Source organism: Vanessa tameamea, chromosome 26 (genome assembly GCF_037043105.1).
Source record: "Vanessa tameamea isolate UH-Manoa-2023 chromosome 26, ilVanTame1 primary haplotype, whole genome shotgun sequence".
Lineage (NCBI taxonomy): Eukaryota > Metazoa > Arthropoda > Insecta > Lepidoptera > Nymphalidae > Vanessa > Vanessa tameamea.
The window spans coordinates 2,018,758-2,036,329 of record NC_087334.1 but is presented as its reverse complement, the minus strand read 5'-3'; the positions used below and the strand labels follow the sequence as shown (position 1 = coordinate 2,036,329).

General features: G+C 36.2%; 1 protein-coding gene across 4 annotated transcripts in view; it reads right to left on the bottom strand.

Annotated features, from left to right (window-relative positions):
- The window catches only part of LOC113398386 (trehalase-like), a 46,437-nt gene that overhangs the window by 14,389 nt on the left and 14,476 nt on the right, over positions 1-17,572 (bottom strand). For all 4 annotated transcript variants that reach the window (XR_010309689.1, XR_010309690.1, XM_064219179.1 and 1 more), the window contains exons 2-10: positions 15,539-15,845; positions 6,917-7,054; positions 5,777-5,889; positions 4,776-4,931; positions 3,948-4,113; positions 3,231-3,383; positions 2,160-2,237; positions 1,353-1,465; positions 686-852 (exon numbers count right to left, since the gene is read on the bottom strand). Coding sequence is in view for 2 of the 4 variants with exons in the window: in XM_064219179.1 (XP_064075249.1) it covers positions 686-852; positions 1,353-1,465; positions 2,160-2,237; positions 3,231-3,383; positions 3,948-4,113; positions 4,776-4,931; positions 5,777-5,889; positions 6,917-7,054; positions 15,539-15,618 (1,164 nt within the window). In the remaining 2 variants the exon portion in view is untranslated. The remainder of the gene's footprint in view (positions 1-685; positions 853-1,352; positions 1,466-2,159; positions 2,238-3,230; positions 3,384-3,947; positions 4,114-4,775; positions 4,932-5,776; positions 5,890-6,916; positions 7,055-15,538; positions 15,846-17,572) is intronic.

Sequence of the window (17,572 nt, the reverse complement as noted above, 5' to 3'; positions counted from 1 at the left end):
ATTCGTCTTTTTTATAGATAGTGATTCAAGAGAAAAGTTTTAATGTATAACTTAATTTTAGAGGTTTCTAATGTGTGTGAACTTTTTTTTGCGTTTACATTGCATACGCTGGCTAAACCTACGAGATGGATCAAAATAATGTACTGCAGTATTTTACACCTTAAAAAGGTCTACAAACTTTTACGAGAAATAATGGCTTATTTACGAAGCGATTTAAAGCAATACAGCATTAATGCTTATCCAAGTAAGTAACTTAAATAGATTGTGCATTTCATATAGATCAATAAATCATGTAATTTAAATGAATATTTTCGAAGATTACATATTTAAAATGCATGGACATAGCGGTTTGTATTGTCTAATGACAAAAAACTGTCAAAGTTATATATAAACACATTCTGTAGTATATTTAGTATCAGCATTGCACCCGTGCGAAGCCGGGGCGGGTCTTTAGTATGTTATAATATATCCTGCCTGATACTCAACAAGTATTAGCTCCACGCTTTATTATGATCTATTTAATTATGTTGAATTATATGCTTAAATTAATAGCTAATAAATAAAATAAATTAATTAGCTACAGATACTAACAAATTGTTTATACAAAGATTTTACAATTAAAGTAATTTCGTTTACTTCTAAATACCCTTAAAACGGAATGTATTTAAAATGTATATCTTCTCACCTTTTCAATAGCCTCCATTAGTCTAGCATGCATGTCTCTATAATATTGAGCTTTGTCAAAATTTTTCAATTTTTCATGAAATTCAGCCATCAGTTGAGCGTTCCAGCACAGTATTGCGTTTAGATCGACGGGAATAATTGATCGCGTTTTAAGGTTCGTCAGATTTCCTGTAACAAAACGAACATACAGATTATTAGATGTATTATTTAGATAATTAACGTCGTACTCGATGGCTCTGTGCAAGGCCGCCTGAGTTTGTACTACCCACTCATCACACGCGGCCAAACAACAATTCTTGGTATTGTTGTGTTCCGGTTTGAAAGGTGAATGAGCCAGTGTAACTACAGGCACAAGGAACATAACACCGTAGTTCCTAATAAAACGCTATCATAGTTTGAAATCAACTGAACCGATTTTATTTTATTCGTTCACACAGTAGCTCAGTACATTCATTCCTTATCGGTTTAACTACGAATGATAACAGATAGCGCCAGTCGTTATAAACAGTTATTTTGTTATAATTATTTAACAGTCCCATGGTGGCGTATTGACACTGTAAGGGGAGGGGGGGGGGGGGGGTAAGTGACCACATATCACCAGTCCATCTACTTGAAATAACAAAATAATGATGTGATAGGTAAATAAAAACCTTGACACATTACAGTACCTTTGTTAGTGCCGTTAAGTATGAACCATCTCGACGAAAAGTCCCACCCGGATTCAGCAGCTGATTTTAGCTCGGCGTATAATTCTTCCTTTTTGGCTTCTGTGTCGAAATGTCTGAAGAAAAAACGCTATTTAGAACACTTGAGGTAATTGTAAGCTGCAGGTTTTTTTCAAAACCTTTTCGTAGTATATATATGTATGTAATTATTCAAAATCGCGACTAATGATAACAATTTCAATTCAATGGCAAAATTAATCTATTAATCCTGAGATTGGAATATGACGTCCATCTAGATAGAATCTATCCAATCAGAGTGATGACTTTTTTAACATTACAATCAGGTCATTATACAATTTATCTCGTATTATGTATTTTTGACTGATTTTTGACAGGTTTTGTCGAGTCTTGTAAAGTCTCGCAAATTACACAGAAGATATTTTATCGATAATAATTTCATAAGCCACAAGACAAACAAAGCAGTGTAAATAGAATTATAGACCACGTGCACACAACCCCCCCCCCCCCACACACACCACCACACACACCAAATGTCTTAAATTATCCTAATATATTGATTATCCCTAACATGTAATCTAAGCCAATTATTTTTTTGTAAAAAAATGTAGTATCGGCTAAGCCCTTCTTATTCCATTTTTGTCTACATAATATGTAATATATGTATTTTGAGAGCGCAAAAACCACGTTTGACCCGCGCGAATTACTTAGTGAGACGATTAATTACAAGACACACATCTTCACACACACACAAATAAACAACATAACATTGAAACAGTTACGTGAAATTACCTAGCGCAGTCAATATCTTCTTTGTAGCTCTCTGGTCTGGGTCCTTGGGACTGGTCGGTGTATCTTAATAATTTGTATCTGAAAGACATAAGAGATTTGGTTAATGGCATCCAATACTACGGTAACTAATTCCCTTTTCTTATGATCTACATTGCAAAAATTAATAATATAATTTAAAAAAGCAGCAACAGATAAGTCTTATGGAATAGTAACCTTTCAATTGTAAGAATGACATAAGTAACCGGTTTGTTAAAGATCTTAAATCGAAGATTCAAATTGCATTAGCCTTACTGAGTTTGATTATGGCTATTTGGATTTACGATGAATGTCATTCCTGGTGAAGTCGTGAGGGAACATGCTTATAACGGATTCTGTCACATATCCACATATCGTATATTCCACCAAGTCAATGTGAAGTGAGCTCTAAAATATCTCCTTAAAAGGAAGCTTTATCGAAGTTCATCCATGGATGCCCATTGCCCAAATGTGGAACATTTATCGTTTGTCAATATTGCGAGAACTGTCAAGCTAGTAAAGCGGTAGGTTAGTTAAAGAATAATAAATAGTCTATAAAGCAGAGAATATTATACGGCAGAGAAGAGAACGGTTACAATGCGTGTTTTTGGAAGTGTACGTGATAGATTTTGACACGTGCAGGTTTCCTTACGATGTTTTTTTTTACTGCTGAGCACGAGATGAATTATGAACTTTTTTTTTTGTTTTATTTAATAAGTAATCGAACGGGAAAATGGGCTACCTGATGGTAAGCGGTGATTACCGCCCATAGACATTAACGTTGTGAGACATGTTAACCATTTCTCACATCGCCAATGCACTACCGACCTTGAGAACATTAAGCCCTCCAAGCCGGAACAATGCCAAGTATTGCTGTTTGTTGATAGAATATCTGATCAGTTCATGATTGTAAAAAGCCCTATTACCAACAAAACATGAAAATTTTGTGATATATGTTTGGGTTTAACGTCGCAATCTTAAATTAGTATTCACATGGACCATTTTGTTTCAGAGATATTTATAGATATTAGTTACTGAGTTTTAATTTGAACTTACTTCTGTCCATCATAATCCACTTCAATGGTATGGTTCTTCACCCAGAAGTCGTATTCACGGTCCAATGTTTCTATATGCTGTCTCAAAAACTCAATATCACCAAAGTCATCCATTATTAATTTCACCATGGGAATTAGGAGAGGCGGTTGAGATCTATAAAAAAAGAACATCTTTTAATAATAATAAAAAAATAGGTAATAACAAAATAAGACAAAGAATTATATATATTATATATATAATTTAAAAAAAAAACCGGCCAAGTGCGAGTCAGACTCGCGCACGAAGGGTTCCGTATCATTGTAAAGGTAAAGAACAGTAGGCACACACATTTATTGATATCGATCAAAACGATAGTTAGTTTTATGTCATAGTGGCGGCTGGTTGCTAGTTTTTGATTTGTTTATTTAATCTTCTTTACGTGACAGACGCAAGTCCTCGCCTTTTAACTTACTAACTTTCTATTATTTGATCAATTATTTAGAATTTGCTATGTAGGCATGTTTTTATCTTCAATCAACATCACGAGTGAATGACACTTTATAAAATCAAATATTTTTATTAAAATTGACTTTTAGAAGTTCTTTTGATATGTCAGGTTCGTATTGTGGATTCAATCAAGGAGAACCGGCAAGAAGCTCAAAAAGTCAGCTTATATTTTTAAAACAAAATATTTTGCTTACTTAATATTAGTAAGGCAATATTTAAGTTTTTTCTAACCTCATTAAATAGTAAATTCTTCCTCCATTGGGTATGAAGCCGAATCTGTCGACTATGTTCAAAAAGTTAGTGACCATCCCCCTGGCGGTGGTGCGCATTTCAGATAACAGCAAACCCTTGATAATCCAGTACGAGTCCCAGTAGTAGAATTCACGGAAACGACCACCTGTAATTCAAATACAATAAATGATATTAAAAAAATACTTATGTTAATGTTTTTGATTTATGGACCATTAGAAGTGATTAACACATTAATCTTCTATAGTTTTTTAAAATTCAGTTGATAGATTTGACCCATATTTACTTATAAATTAAATTAAATGGCAAGATATACTTGGTGTCAATACAATGTCCAAAAGAATAATTTTGGACATATTATTCGTTTATGGACATATATTTTAAGAATGATGATCTCCTAGCGAACTTCGTCTAAGAACGTCATTCTTAAGAGAGACTGAAACTGCACAAGAGAACTCTATCCCATACTCTCATAATATTGTGAGACTGCAGATTCGATTCGAAAAGAGAGTTAAGATTTATAAGAATTGACAACCGACGGAAAACTTGTCAAAGAAATTCAACGCATTCTTAAAAAGGTCCTACTCGAGGATTGGTCTTAAGACTGAGGGGTCTGATTACTCTAGTTTCGAAAAGCAGATCAATCAGATCAAAAATTATGCTAATTCAAGGGAAATAATTAGTTTGCATTAACGATTAGAAGATAAAGTCACATAAATGAACCTACTGTGGTACTACTTGGTACTTCAAATTCTAGATCCAATGAATGAATGGCAGCGCATAGCTTAAATAATAGATAATTATACTTACCAGGTACAATCACAGGGTTATCAACATATATGATAGAATACAGTTCTTGATTCTGTTTGACCTCATCCTTCATCTTCCTGCCGAGTTGTAGCCAAAGTCGGTTTAGATCCGTTGCCCATTGGTGGAAGTGAGGGTCTTTGATCCTTTGAAGAAATGCTGTGAAACCAAAAATATGACATTAGTGGTATTCTAACTTAAGCAAATGTTACATAGGTTGGTGGCGTATTGGTGTTATGTAAGAAATGGTTATTATTTCTTACAGCGTCTATGTCAATGGGCGGTGGTGACCACTTACCGTCAGGTGTCCCATTTGCCCGTCCTACCTAATACATAAAAAAAAGAAGAAGATAAATTGATAATAATAATTTACTTGTTTTTATAGCATTGGTAGGGGCAAATGGGACACCCGATGGTCAGAAATTTTAACCATTCCTTACATCGCCAATGCGTAACCAAGCATGGGAACTAAGATGTTATGTCCCTTGTGCCTGTAGTTAAACTAACTCACTTAGCCTTCAATCCGGAACACAACAATACCAAGTATTGCTGCACCGAGAAAAATGTTAGCATTCAGGAAGTCAGAATAAAGTTGAGAGCATCTGAGGACTATCTAGATTTCTTATGATCATTTACTAATAACTGATGATGTGATAATGTCCTCCTGACCGATTTAAGTTGTCTTAATACCAAGTGCTCAAGTCATATTGCAGTGCACAGGTTTGTACGTAAACTACATACAGCCGTTGGTCCTGCGTCCAAAATCTCACTAAACGTATCGTAATGCCATCTCATCAAATGATCAGTGAGGAAATAGTGAGTGCACCTTTGTTTGTGTACACTTTTCCACAATAATATCTTCTGGGCAAATGACCAGTTTTGAAATTGACCGTTATTACCGTTAGGGCGATTTTATCAATGAATTAATCGAGTACTTTCAAAATTGTACAAATTCTATTCTATATTTAAAATGGCTTGTATATTTTATAGTGATTCCGTCTTACCGGGATTGTCTTTCCAATCTGTAGGTCGCCATTCTTCGAATTCGGAACCTTCAGGGTCGAAATTTTGATTAACAAACTCCTGGATATCAGCCTTCGTTGGTCTGGAACCTGTCCTGGATGAATAACGTATCATATAATAAACTTACATATATCAAAATGACATGCAATCAGAACATACAACGTTGCTACATAACAATGATTTCAAAATACAATATTGGTACATATGACGACCGCCATGGTCGAGTAGTGTGTACACCGGTTTTCATGGGTACGCCACTCCGAGGTCCCGGGTTCGATTCGATGTAGAAAAAGTTCATTAGTTTTCTATGTTGTCTTATGTTCTATGAGTCTGGGTGTATGTGGTACCGTCGTTACTTCTGATATTCCATAACACAAGTGCTTTAGCTACTTTTATTGGGATCAGAGTAATGTATGTGATGTTGTCCAATATTTATTATATATTAAATTTATATTATTTTTATAGAGTTTGTCGTAAAAATCTATCAGTTAAATATAAATGCAGCTATGCCATTCGTCAATGGTTTGGTAAAGTGAATGGACCACCTGTTGGTAAGTAGATCATAGACAATACCATGACAAGAAGTATAAGCTTTTAAGCCGTTAACGCTGTGCTAACCTAATCTAAGATATTATATCACTTGTACCCGTAATTTCTATAATATTATTGAGCTGAATATTTAAAGAGTGCCCACGATAATATGACTTTTTTCATCTTGTGTATTATTTTATCTTGATTCGTGTTACGTCGTTATACAGACACGTTATCACAGCCGGCCTATAAATAGTATCATAGAAAATCAGCGTTGGGTTTTGGAATTCACACGATTATAGTAAAATCGTTTGTTTCTCTTTATTGTTTTATTTTTAAGTAATAAACTGAGTTTACCTTATTCTTAGGCATTTTTTTTATGCTGACACTAGACTGAAGATGTGTAACAGCTCTTTTAGATATCAAAATGTTAATTTTTATTGCGGTAGTGAATGATGAATAAACGTATCATTGCAATTTAAGGGCCAAGTATTGAAGTGCTTTTCTGGACAAAGGGTTCACAATCAGCAGTGTACCACCAAAATAATTAGTTAACTCGTTGCAATTGTTAATTGGAGACAAGTGATTACCTGGTCATCATCTGATTAAAATGTTCCAATGTGATGTTGGGCGACAGCTTCATTTTCATATCTACGAAGGTCTTGGAGTCGTGGTACAGGCCAGCCATCTGGACCGTGTCTAGGAGGGGGCCATGGCAGAATATCGTACTGAAAAGAAAACATGTCTAGTTAATTACTTAGTAAAACAACAATTTTATCTCTTAATTTTTACTGATTATAGATTAAATAAGAGCCGAAATGGCCCAGTGGTTAGAACGCGTGCATCTTAACCGATGATTTCGGGTTCAAACCCAGGCAGGCACCACTGAATTTTCATGTGCTTAATTTGTGTTTATAATTCATCTCGTTCTCGGCGGTGAAGGGAAACATCGTGAGGGGTTTCCAGCATTTGTCTAATTTCAACGAAATTCTACCACATGTGTATTCAGACAACCAGAAATGGACTTCTCAACTTCCCCTCAAAGGGAGAGGAGGCTTTAGCCGAGCAGTGGGAATTTTACAGGCTGCTAATGTATGTATGTAATAGATTAAATAAATATAGACACAACGTACATACTATATCTAAAGTTTCAGTAAAACTATTCCAATGAAGAATGTTTAATTCCTGTCACGTGTATTAATTATCACTTGCTGTTATTTACTAGAGTGTCCATAAATACCGTTCGCAAAACGGGATTTGGAAGATACTATTGCACCGTGTAAAATAATTTTTATAAATATGCCAAGAAGACATATTATAGAATAATCTCCATTATTTGGAGTCAGTTAACTATTATTTAATTTTAAAGTATTTATTTCTTAATTATTATTTACATGGAATTCCATCCTAAGATTTACAAAAACATTGTCCACTCTATGTACTAGTACTTTTGAAGTATGTTGTGTTTTCTGTTGTTTGATAAATTAACTTTATGATTTTAACATTTCTATCGTACTCACTGCTTACAGTTTATAAAAAATATTTATTTAACATTCAAAATGATTAATCATTGAATATTGAATTGAATAGTATTGTTATAGAAACAGCCGCTCCGTTTCTGTGGTCTATTCCAATAGCAGGATGAGCAAAGATAAACAAACCTTAGATTTACATATTCCATGCGATTTACTAATATTATGCAATCTGTTCTTGATTAATAAATCTTCATTTACAATAAGACACTATTCCAATTTACTAATTATATCAATTATTTTACTTAAAAATTGACAATCGATATTCAAAATGTAACAACAATACAACAGAACAGACTTTAAATTTCCCACTGTTGAGCTAAGGTCTCCTCTCCTTTTGAGGAGAAGATTTGGATGATATTTCATCACGCTTATCCAATGCGGGTTGGTGACACATGAACAAATTAGTGTGCCTGGGTTTCAACCTGCAATCATCGGTTAAGATGCAAACTTTCTAACCACTGGGCCATCTCGGCTCTTAATCATCTCAAAATGTAAGTTTTGCACGAATCCACAATAATCTGCATAATGTTTAGATCTCGACCAATGATGTCACGTCAATTCAAGGTTAACGCTTATTAATCTTTACTCCCCTTGCCATTGAAATTGACTAAAGATACGTTTTCCTATAATTATCACATCGAAAATGAAAAAAAATATCTTGTCTTTTTTTTTACTTAATTTGAATTATCGTTATTTAAACTTTATTTTTAATTCCCATTATTATGAACCTTAATTTTCACCTTGTCTATTTTATTATGAAATCAAGACAGCGATAGTATCCATGTGCTTCACAGCCGAGTCATAACCGGTTTTATCTGGATTCCTTTACACGGATCACATGTTGGCTAGCATGTCAGAAAAGTATAATATATGCAACGTATTATGATCTTTAGTTTAACGTTATAAGAATTATAATTGTATCAACTATTGTGTTTGAAATGCAGGGCTGTTTACTGTTTTCTGATTTGCATTGATTATTATAATTTAAATTTGTTTGAGAATAATATTGTGTATGAGATTGCGTAATGACTATGCTAATATTTTATTTCATATAACTATGATATCGATAAATATGTGTGGTAACGATTTCGGATACGGCGACGATTTTCAGAAGTGACTAGCCTTCTGCACGGGGACGTATTATAGCGTTATAGTTTGTATGAAAACACAAATTCACTCTGCATTACCTTAATCTCACTCGATAGGACTGGAAAGATTTCAGTTGCAGGACAAGATTTAAATGTTTTCCGAGGTATGGGAGAGAGGGAGGAGAACGCTGCCAAACTTCCAGGCTCCGAGCGGGTACTGAGAACCTAGGACCTCGAGGCCTACAACATTATAATCTTGCCACTAGACTGACGCTAGTATGATATACAGAGGAAATGAAAATCTAGTTTTATTTTCGCTGAGTCTAGCACTTTACCGATCTACTTGGTACATGATTACGCATATGTGTATATGAGAAACGAAAGCAGGGTTCCGCGTGATCCCGGCATACACATTTGTTTTCTTCTTCTCTTCGAGTGCCACTCCGACTAGCAAAGGTTGGCAGTCAGCTTTGAATACTCCTTCTTGTTCTTCGCGAGGCGAAAGAGATCGACAGCACTCGCAATTCCCGTCCATTCTCGGATGTTGCACAGCCAAGACTTTTTTCTGCGCCCAACAGCTCTCCTTCCGGCAACTTTTCCCATCATAATGAGTTGCAAAAGTTCATATCTTTCATGCCTAAGCACGTGTCCGAGATATGCAACTTTTCTCTTCTTGACAATCTCCAAAAGTTGCCGTTTTTGGTTGACGCGTCGCAGAACTTCCACGTTCGAGACCTTTAAAGTCCAACTTATTACACATTTGTTTATAGAATTTTATTATTATATGAAAATCATTGTAATATTTGACATTAAATCCCGCTAAGTTTCTTTCGCCGGTTTTTCTGAAGTCTGAGGTGTTTATTTCCGAACCGGTGGTAGATTTACGACTATCAATAAGCAAGTGTAACGCTTCTATATTGAATCATGATTCTTTAAACTAACAAGAGCATCGTCGTCATTTTAATATAGTTATTAGTACTGCGAAAATTGTCGAGTGGTGTCGAGTCTGGCCGAATGTTCCCGAATATCGAATAAGAAGCGAGAGCTCATCCCGATTGTAATGAATACAATGTAATCATCATTTACATACTTCATCGTACAAATAAATTTAATTACAAAAGTTTCCTAGTGGTAGTGCCACACTGCATACCTTCGGGTTGCAGCCGAATGGGCTGGCACACCCGGGGAAGTACCACTCTCACACTTAAAATCGGCGTAAAGTGGTAGCTATGCTACCGCATTTCATCCGGTATGTGAGAGTCCCGGAGGCCCGATCCCCCACCCCCCAAAACATAATGGTTGTGCAGAATTTGGTTTCATTACCCCAGGAGGGTACCAACAGCGACTGCGGTGGAGAATCCCTCTCTGGGCATCCATGCTCAGGACGTACATCACCAAGCGGAGCAGTTGAGAGCAAGGGGGAGGCATTAGCAGCCAGTCTGGACATAGCGAATGCCTTCGATCGCGTGTGGCACAAAGCGCTTCTTTCGAAGCTTCCTTCATATGGGCTTCCCGGGAAATTATGCAACTGGATTACCAGTTTTTTGGCAGATCGGAGCATCAAAGTCGTTGTCGACGGTGCAAGCTCCGACTTTAAATTCGTCAATGCTGGTGTTCCATAAGGCTGCGTTCTATCACCCACTCTGTTTCTTCTGCATATCAATGACTTGTTGCAAATCAGTAACATTCACTGCTATGAAGACGATAGCACCGTAGACACCTCATACATCGGCCGTGCTAGTATTTCTCGGGAAAACGTCGAAGAAAACCGGAACAAACTTGTGTCTGAAATCGAGTCTTCGTTAAATAAAGTCTCGAACTGGGGCCAGCTAAACCTAGTCCATTTCAACCCCAAAAAGACGCAAGTTTGCGCGTTAACTGCTAAAAAAACACCATTTTTCGTATCTCCACGATTTGAGAACATTCCGTTAGCCGCCACAGCTAGTATCGGAATACTTGGCGTCGATATTACAAGCCTCGTTCAGTTCCGCGGTCAATTGGAAGGCAAATTGGAAGGCAAATTGGAAGGAAATTGGCATCAAAAAAGCTCGGTGTGCTCAGCAAGGCAAGACAGTATTTCACGTCGGCCCATCGTCTAAGACTCTACAATGCACAAATTTGGCCACACATGGAGTACTGCTCTCACCTCTGGGCGGGTACTCCCCAGTACCAGCTCCTTCCATTTGACCGTATCCAACGTAGAGCGGCTCGAATTATCGACGATCAAGCCCTTTCCGATCTGCTTGATCCTTTGGCTTTGCGTAGAGATGTTGGATCACTCTGCATCTTCTACAGAATTTATCAAAGGGAATGTTCCGAGGAATTGTTCGGATTAATCCCGGCTGCTGAATTTCACCTTCGGACATCTCGTCAAAATTCAAAATATCACCTATACCACCTAGATGTCCGAAAATCTACAACAGCGCGATTTTTAAGACATTTTCTGCCTCGCACAACCACTCTGTGGAACCAGCTTTCGCCGGCGGTTTTTCCGAACCGATATGACTTGGGAACCTTCAAGAAAAGAGCATACTCCTTCCTGAAAGGCCGGCAACGCACCTGCAAGCCCCCCGGTGTTGCAGATGTCCATGGGCGGTGGTAGTCACTTTCCATCAGGTGAGCCTCCTGCTCGTTTACCACCTCTAACATAAAAAAAAAGTAGGGCTTAGGTGTGGTAAACGTAAAATTATAATGTCGAATCGAATTTGAGTGCAACGTTTGTGTGTAACGATTCTGACACAATCTAAAATCAAAATTCGAAAATCACCTATATTTTTTTGGTCTTATGTTAGCAATGGCAACCCTATTAATCATATTATGATTTAATTGGAGGTACTAATACGACATACAAACGGACAAGGCCACGTGCCTTCCGGTATAATCGCGACTGCATTCAGCTTTGTTTTTAAATAAAACATTTTATCTACAATTTTGCATTAATGTTCTTTTTACATAATATATAGATATGACATCCGTTTTTACATACTATATGTAGCGTATCTATGTGTATATATATAGTATGGATAATTTGTTGTTTGTGACGTAGCTATCATGGTGCAAGGCGATGCGGTGCACTAGGGCCCCTAAGGTAAGTGAGGCCTCTAGGGGCAACATTTTCAAGATAAAATAATGACTTATTTCTTTTACTAGATTACTCAATGATTATTTTATGAATATCACTGACATTTATTAATGTATTTTAAAAGGAACAACACTAGTAAAAGAAAAACTTAAAAGGACAATCTACAATAGTGATTCTGTTGCTTAAAGAAACAGTTTTTTTATATAATGTTTATTTTTAAAATAGAATGTTAATTAATGTAAATAAATAAAGAGGCCAATTTTTTAATATAGAGGTTTTGGTTTATAGAATATTAGTATATAAGTACCGTTGCCATGATCCCTACTGTACTTGGTACACCTAAATTGGAAAGTAACTGCGCTTAACATTTTTAAACCTACGTTCGCTGAACAAAACACCTGAATCTTAACCGATTATTGTGGAGTAACCTAAACGCCAATAAATTTTCATGTGCTTTTTGGTTAAAGTTAAAGTTACTTGTATGTGTTTGATAATCTACTACTTGTGAGTTTAACGTTTCATTGTTGGGTAGCCTCTCCGTTTGAGGAGGAAGTTACACCACGCTGCTCTATGCGGATGAGCATAAAGGGAGGGATGGGAAGAGGACGACCTAAGAAGACGTGGATGGAGTGTGTGGAGAGATTTGAGAGAGATTTATGATAAAGGAGAATAGAAAGATAAGGCATGCTCCGATCCCAAATAGATTGGAACACGAACAGGGAAAAGAAGAAGCTGCTCTTTATGGATAAGTTTTCAAATATTCCGTCGCATGTATATGAAACAAGAAATAAGCTCAAAACCTTTTCAATTAAAGGTTTCCAGAACGTTCCGGTATCATTTGGATACAATAAGGGCTTACATAAAAAAACATATTATACCATTGGTTTACGGGACGTCAATGCACGCAGTCGGCATGATTTTTTTAAATCTTAAATAATCACTGTCATAATTTATCCAATTTAAAAACCCTAATTAATTACACATACACGTAAAGCTTCCTAACCAATTCGTCCATTGTTAAAAGACGTATGGAAATCAGTTTTTAGGGTTCCGTACCCAAAGGGTAAAACGAACCCTATTACTAAGACTCCGCTGTCCGTCCGTCTGTCATCAGGCTGTATCTCATGAGCCGTGATAGTTAGATAATTGAAATTTTCACAGATAATCTATTTCTGTTGCCGCTATAACAACAGATACTAACATACAAAATAAAATATTTAAGGCAGCTCCCATACAACAAACATGATTTTTTTACCGTTTTTGTAGATAATGGTACGGAACCCCTTGTATGCGAATCCTACTCGCACTGGGCCGGTTTTCTCACAAACAGACAGATGAGGAGCGACTTTGATTTATAATTAAAGCGATTCCTAGCGACCGATATGTCTTCATTTAAACCTCAATGTCAATTGTTCGCATATAGCGGCGAAATGAGTTCAAGTAGCCATTATTCAGATCGAATCAAGGACATGAGATAAATTTTTGATTGGATTGGATTGCCAAATTTAAATGTAATATAATTACTTTGCTGATAACGAAATTTGACGAACATTTCTTACAGTTTAGTTAGTTCACCTTGACTGAAATGAGTCTTTTTATATTCAAATTTTATTTTAATTCCTTTATAAATAAAAATATGGTATAGGTTGGCGGACGAGCAAATGGGCCACCTATGGTAAGTGTACACCACCACCCATAGACAATGGCGTGGTAAGAAATATTAACCATTGCTTACATCGCCAATGCGCCACCAACCTTGGGAACTAAGATGTTATGTCCCTTGTGCCTGTAGTTACTGACTCACTCACCCTCCAAACCGGAACACAACAATACTGAGTACTGTTGTTTGGCGGTAGAATATCTGATGAGTGGGTGGTACCTACCCAGACGGGCTTGCACGAAGCCCTACCACCAAGTAGTATATGAAGTTTACGCTCGTCACGTAAATAGTTTAAATTAAAGCGGGTGAACTGCGACGCGGGGTTACTAATAAAATGTCTACTCATATTATAAATACGAAAGATACTCTGTCTGTTACGCTATCACGACCAAAATATTGAATCGAATTTGATAAAATTTAGTATAAAGCAAGTTTGAACCCCAAGCAAGGACATAGGCTACTTTTATATACCTATAACCAAACCCCAAAATAAATACGAGGTCAAAGCGGCCGAAAACTAGTTTTATATATCAAAACTCACAGAAACGCGCATTGTCTGGTATTCGTTTTATTATGTTGGTTTAATAAGTTTACAGTTAGGCGTTAAAAAAACCCGTCTCATTTATTTTATATATTATACATACATAGGTATATATTTATATTTTTATAAAAATCGTGTTTTCAATGTCACATCCATATAGTGATATAATATTATAACGTTCCATATTTCGTCCTGGGTTACATTAGCAGCCTGTAAATTTCCCACTGCTGGGCTAAGGCCGCCTCTCCCTTTGAGGAGAAGGTTTGGAGCATATTCCACCACGCTGCTCCAAGGTGGTTGGTGGAATACACATGTGGCAGAATTTTCGTTGAAATTAGACACATGCAGGTTTCCTCCCGTTGTTTTATAAACACAAATTAAGCACATGAAAATTCAGTGGTGCCTGCCTGGGTTTGAACCCGTAATCATCGGTTAAAATGCACGCGTTCTAACCACTGGGCCATCTCGGCTCTTCCTGGGTAGGTTATAGTTAAGCTGGCAATGGTACTTCTCTCTCTAGTCGTATCGGATTACGATGCTTTATAATATACCCTAGATCGAATCCAGGAATACAAGCTACTAGCTGAAATTTACCAACTCTACCTATAGCACAAAAACCGTAACGGCATTATACCCCTCAAGGGGTGGATTAAAAAAAATTAACCTATGTCCCTCCCCGGTAACAAACTACCTCCATGGATTTTTTTTTCATAATTTCGTAGATAAATATTAGTAAAGATTAATATACACTAGTATTAGCTTGCGTATTAGGTGATCCCCTCCCCTTGCACGCGGTGTTAGGGATAAAAAGTAGCATATGTGCTATTCCAGGCTACAAACTAACTCTGTGCCAAATGACATTAAGATCCATTAAGCTGTTCTGTACTGGCATGATTGAGTAACAAACATCCATCTAAAATTTTGCACTAATAATATCAGTAACATAAATTCATATTATGTACAAAGTTACATTGTAATTCGGTAAATCTTTAAACAAATGCCATAATTGACGACCTCCGTGGTCGAGTAGTGTGTACACCGGTTTTCATGGGTACGCCACTCCGAGGTCCCGGGTTCGATTCCCGGCCGAGTCTATGTAGAAAAAGTTCATTAGTTTTCTATGTTGTCTTGGGTCTGGGTGTATGTGGTACCGTCGTTACTTCTGATTTTCCATAACACAAGTGCTTTAGCTACTTACATTGGGATCAGAGTAATGTATGTGATGTCCAATATTTATTATTAGTATTTACTTTTGTTTTGTCATTATTGTCTTCAGTATTAATATATATATAATTAAATAACTCACCTTTCACACGTAGGGGGCAAGTGCCTCCTGTCCGCCACCACAACTTTCAACAAAACTAAAAGTACACTTAACACAATCATTGTCAATATGGCACTTAGCTACTTATAACTAATATCACTGTATTTGAATAAATAGAGGAACTATTATAATATCACTATGAGCTTGTGTCCCTTTGGTTTTTTACGTGTTTTACGTGTTCAGGTAATTGCAGAGGATTTTGAACGGCTTGCTCCTGAAGGGTAGGTAGGTCATTCTGGGCGGTATTTTCGTGTTTGAAAAACTTCGTTAGGAGAACATGTGCCCGATTCTGTAACAAATATATATTTGATTAGTATTATATGAACAAAATTTATAATAAAACTTGACGAACTATATAATAAATACTTAAATAGAAATAAAAAGTCTTTTATTTCTAGCTTCACGGTATCTGTACTGTACAGTTTAGAAACAGTGTGCATGCATTATTTTTTTTCTTTTCTGTATAGTTTATTATTGCAAGAACCGTCTCGACGAAAGGCAAAGGCCTCCTCCAGAGATAGCCATTGTTCTCTGTATTTTCGCATCCAGTGCGGACCAACTATATAATCTATGCTAATATTATTAATGCGAAAGTAACTCTTTCACGGCTAAACTACTGAACCGATTTTGATGTGGTATGAACAAGTTATTACTCCACGAAGAACATAGATTACTTTTAAAATACCTTAAATCCCCGGATCATAACTAGTACTTTTATAAATTATATCTTTATCCAGGATTTGAATAGCTCTTACATATGAGGATTGATTCAGTGGTTCAGACGTGATGAGAAAACAAAAAAAAACAGTTATTTTCGCATTTGTAATAAGATTCTGATTGGTCTGATACCAATGTAATTAAATTTTGAAAAAAGAATATTAATATTGTTTTTTTTTATAAGATATTAGACATGACATCTTGGATAACATGATTCGCTGCTGCAGCTGAATGATAGTTTAAATCTGTGGGAGATGTCTCCTTTTCATAGTTAGCATTAATTTGTCTCTCTGTTCTCATTTAATTAATAAACTATTATGATGGATAAATTGTACTATTTCTGTCAATTTTCATTTTTTTTTTATTCGCTACATTGCACATATTGCGCACAAATTGGCGCAAATCAACAAATTTAATTCGCGCCAAATCCTGTAATATCATATGATTATCACGTTTGGCAAAGTATTACTAATTCAGAGCCTCATTATTTATGGTAGGGCTGTCCAAAACACGGCCCGCAGCTTATATTTATGCGGCCCGCGACGTGTTTTTGATTTACCGCACCAATATTACACAAAGATGGATAATTTTGAAGGAAGCTTATTTGACCACCTGAACACTGTCTACCAGTACATTTATTAATTTTTATTGGCACAGCCCTGCTTTATAGTATTAATATGACGTTTCAAATTAAATTATGATTATTTTGCACTCCCAATTATTACGCCTAACAGTTCAACACATTGGAGTTTTACTTGTGGAATTTTACAATTAGCTTACAACTAATTTAGGCTAACATAAGGCTTTTTTATTTTGAAACGGTTACAAGTGGCTCTTCAGCATTTCAGGATAAGCCATTGTCACTGTTAGAAAACAGATCCAAAAAAAAACTCGGTGACAGGACTTTGTGCATGACCGTCTGGGTAGCACCCACTCAACGAACAGCAATTTAGTATTGTTGGGTTCCAGTTTTAAGTTTCCAGTGTAGCTAAAGGCGCAAGGGACATAACTTTTTAGTTCCCAAGGTTGGTGGGACATCGCTGATTTAAGGATCAATATTTCTAACAGTACCAATGTCTATGGAAAGGGGTAACTGCCATCACGTGGTCCACTTGGCAGTCTGCCTACCCATTTTGAAATATCAAACCTACTTATTATCTAATAAGCAAAATAACACAAATCATACCATCCGATGAACTAATTACAGTTAATTTTATCTACGCTAAGAATTCTATAATTATCCGACCTTCAAGAGTTACAATCGAAGTAGGTAAATTAAAAAATATTATTGCCACTCGT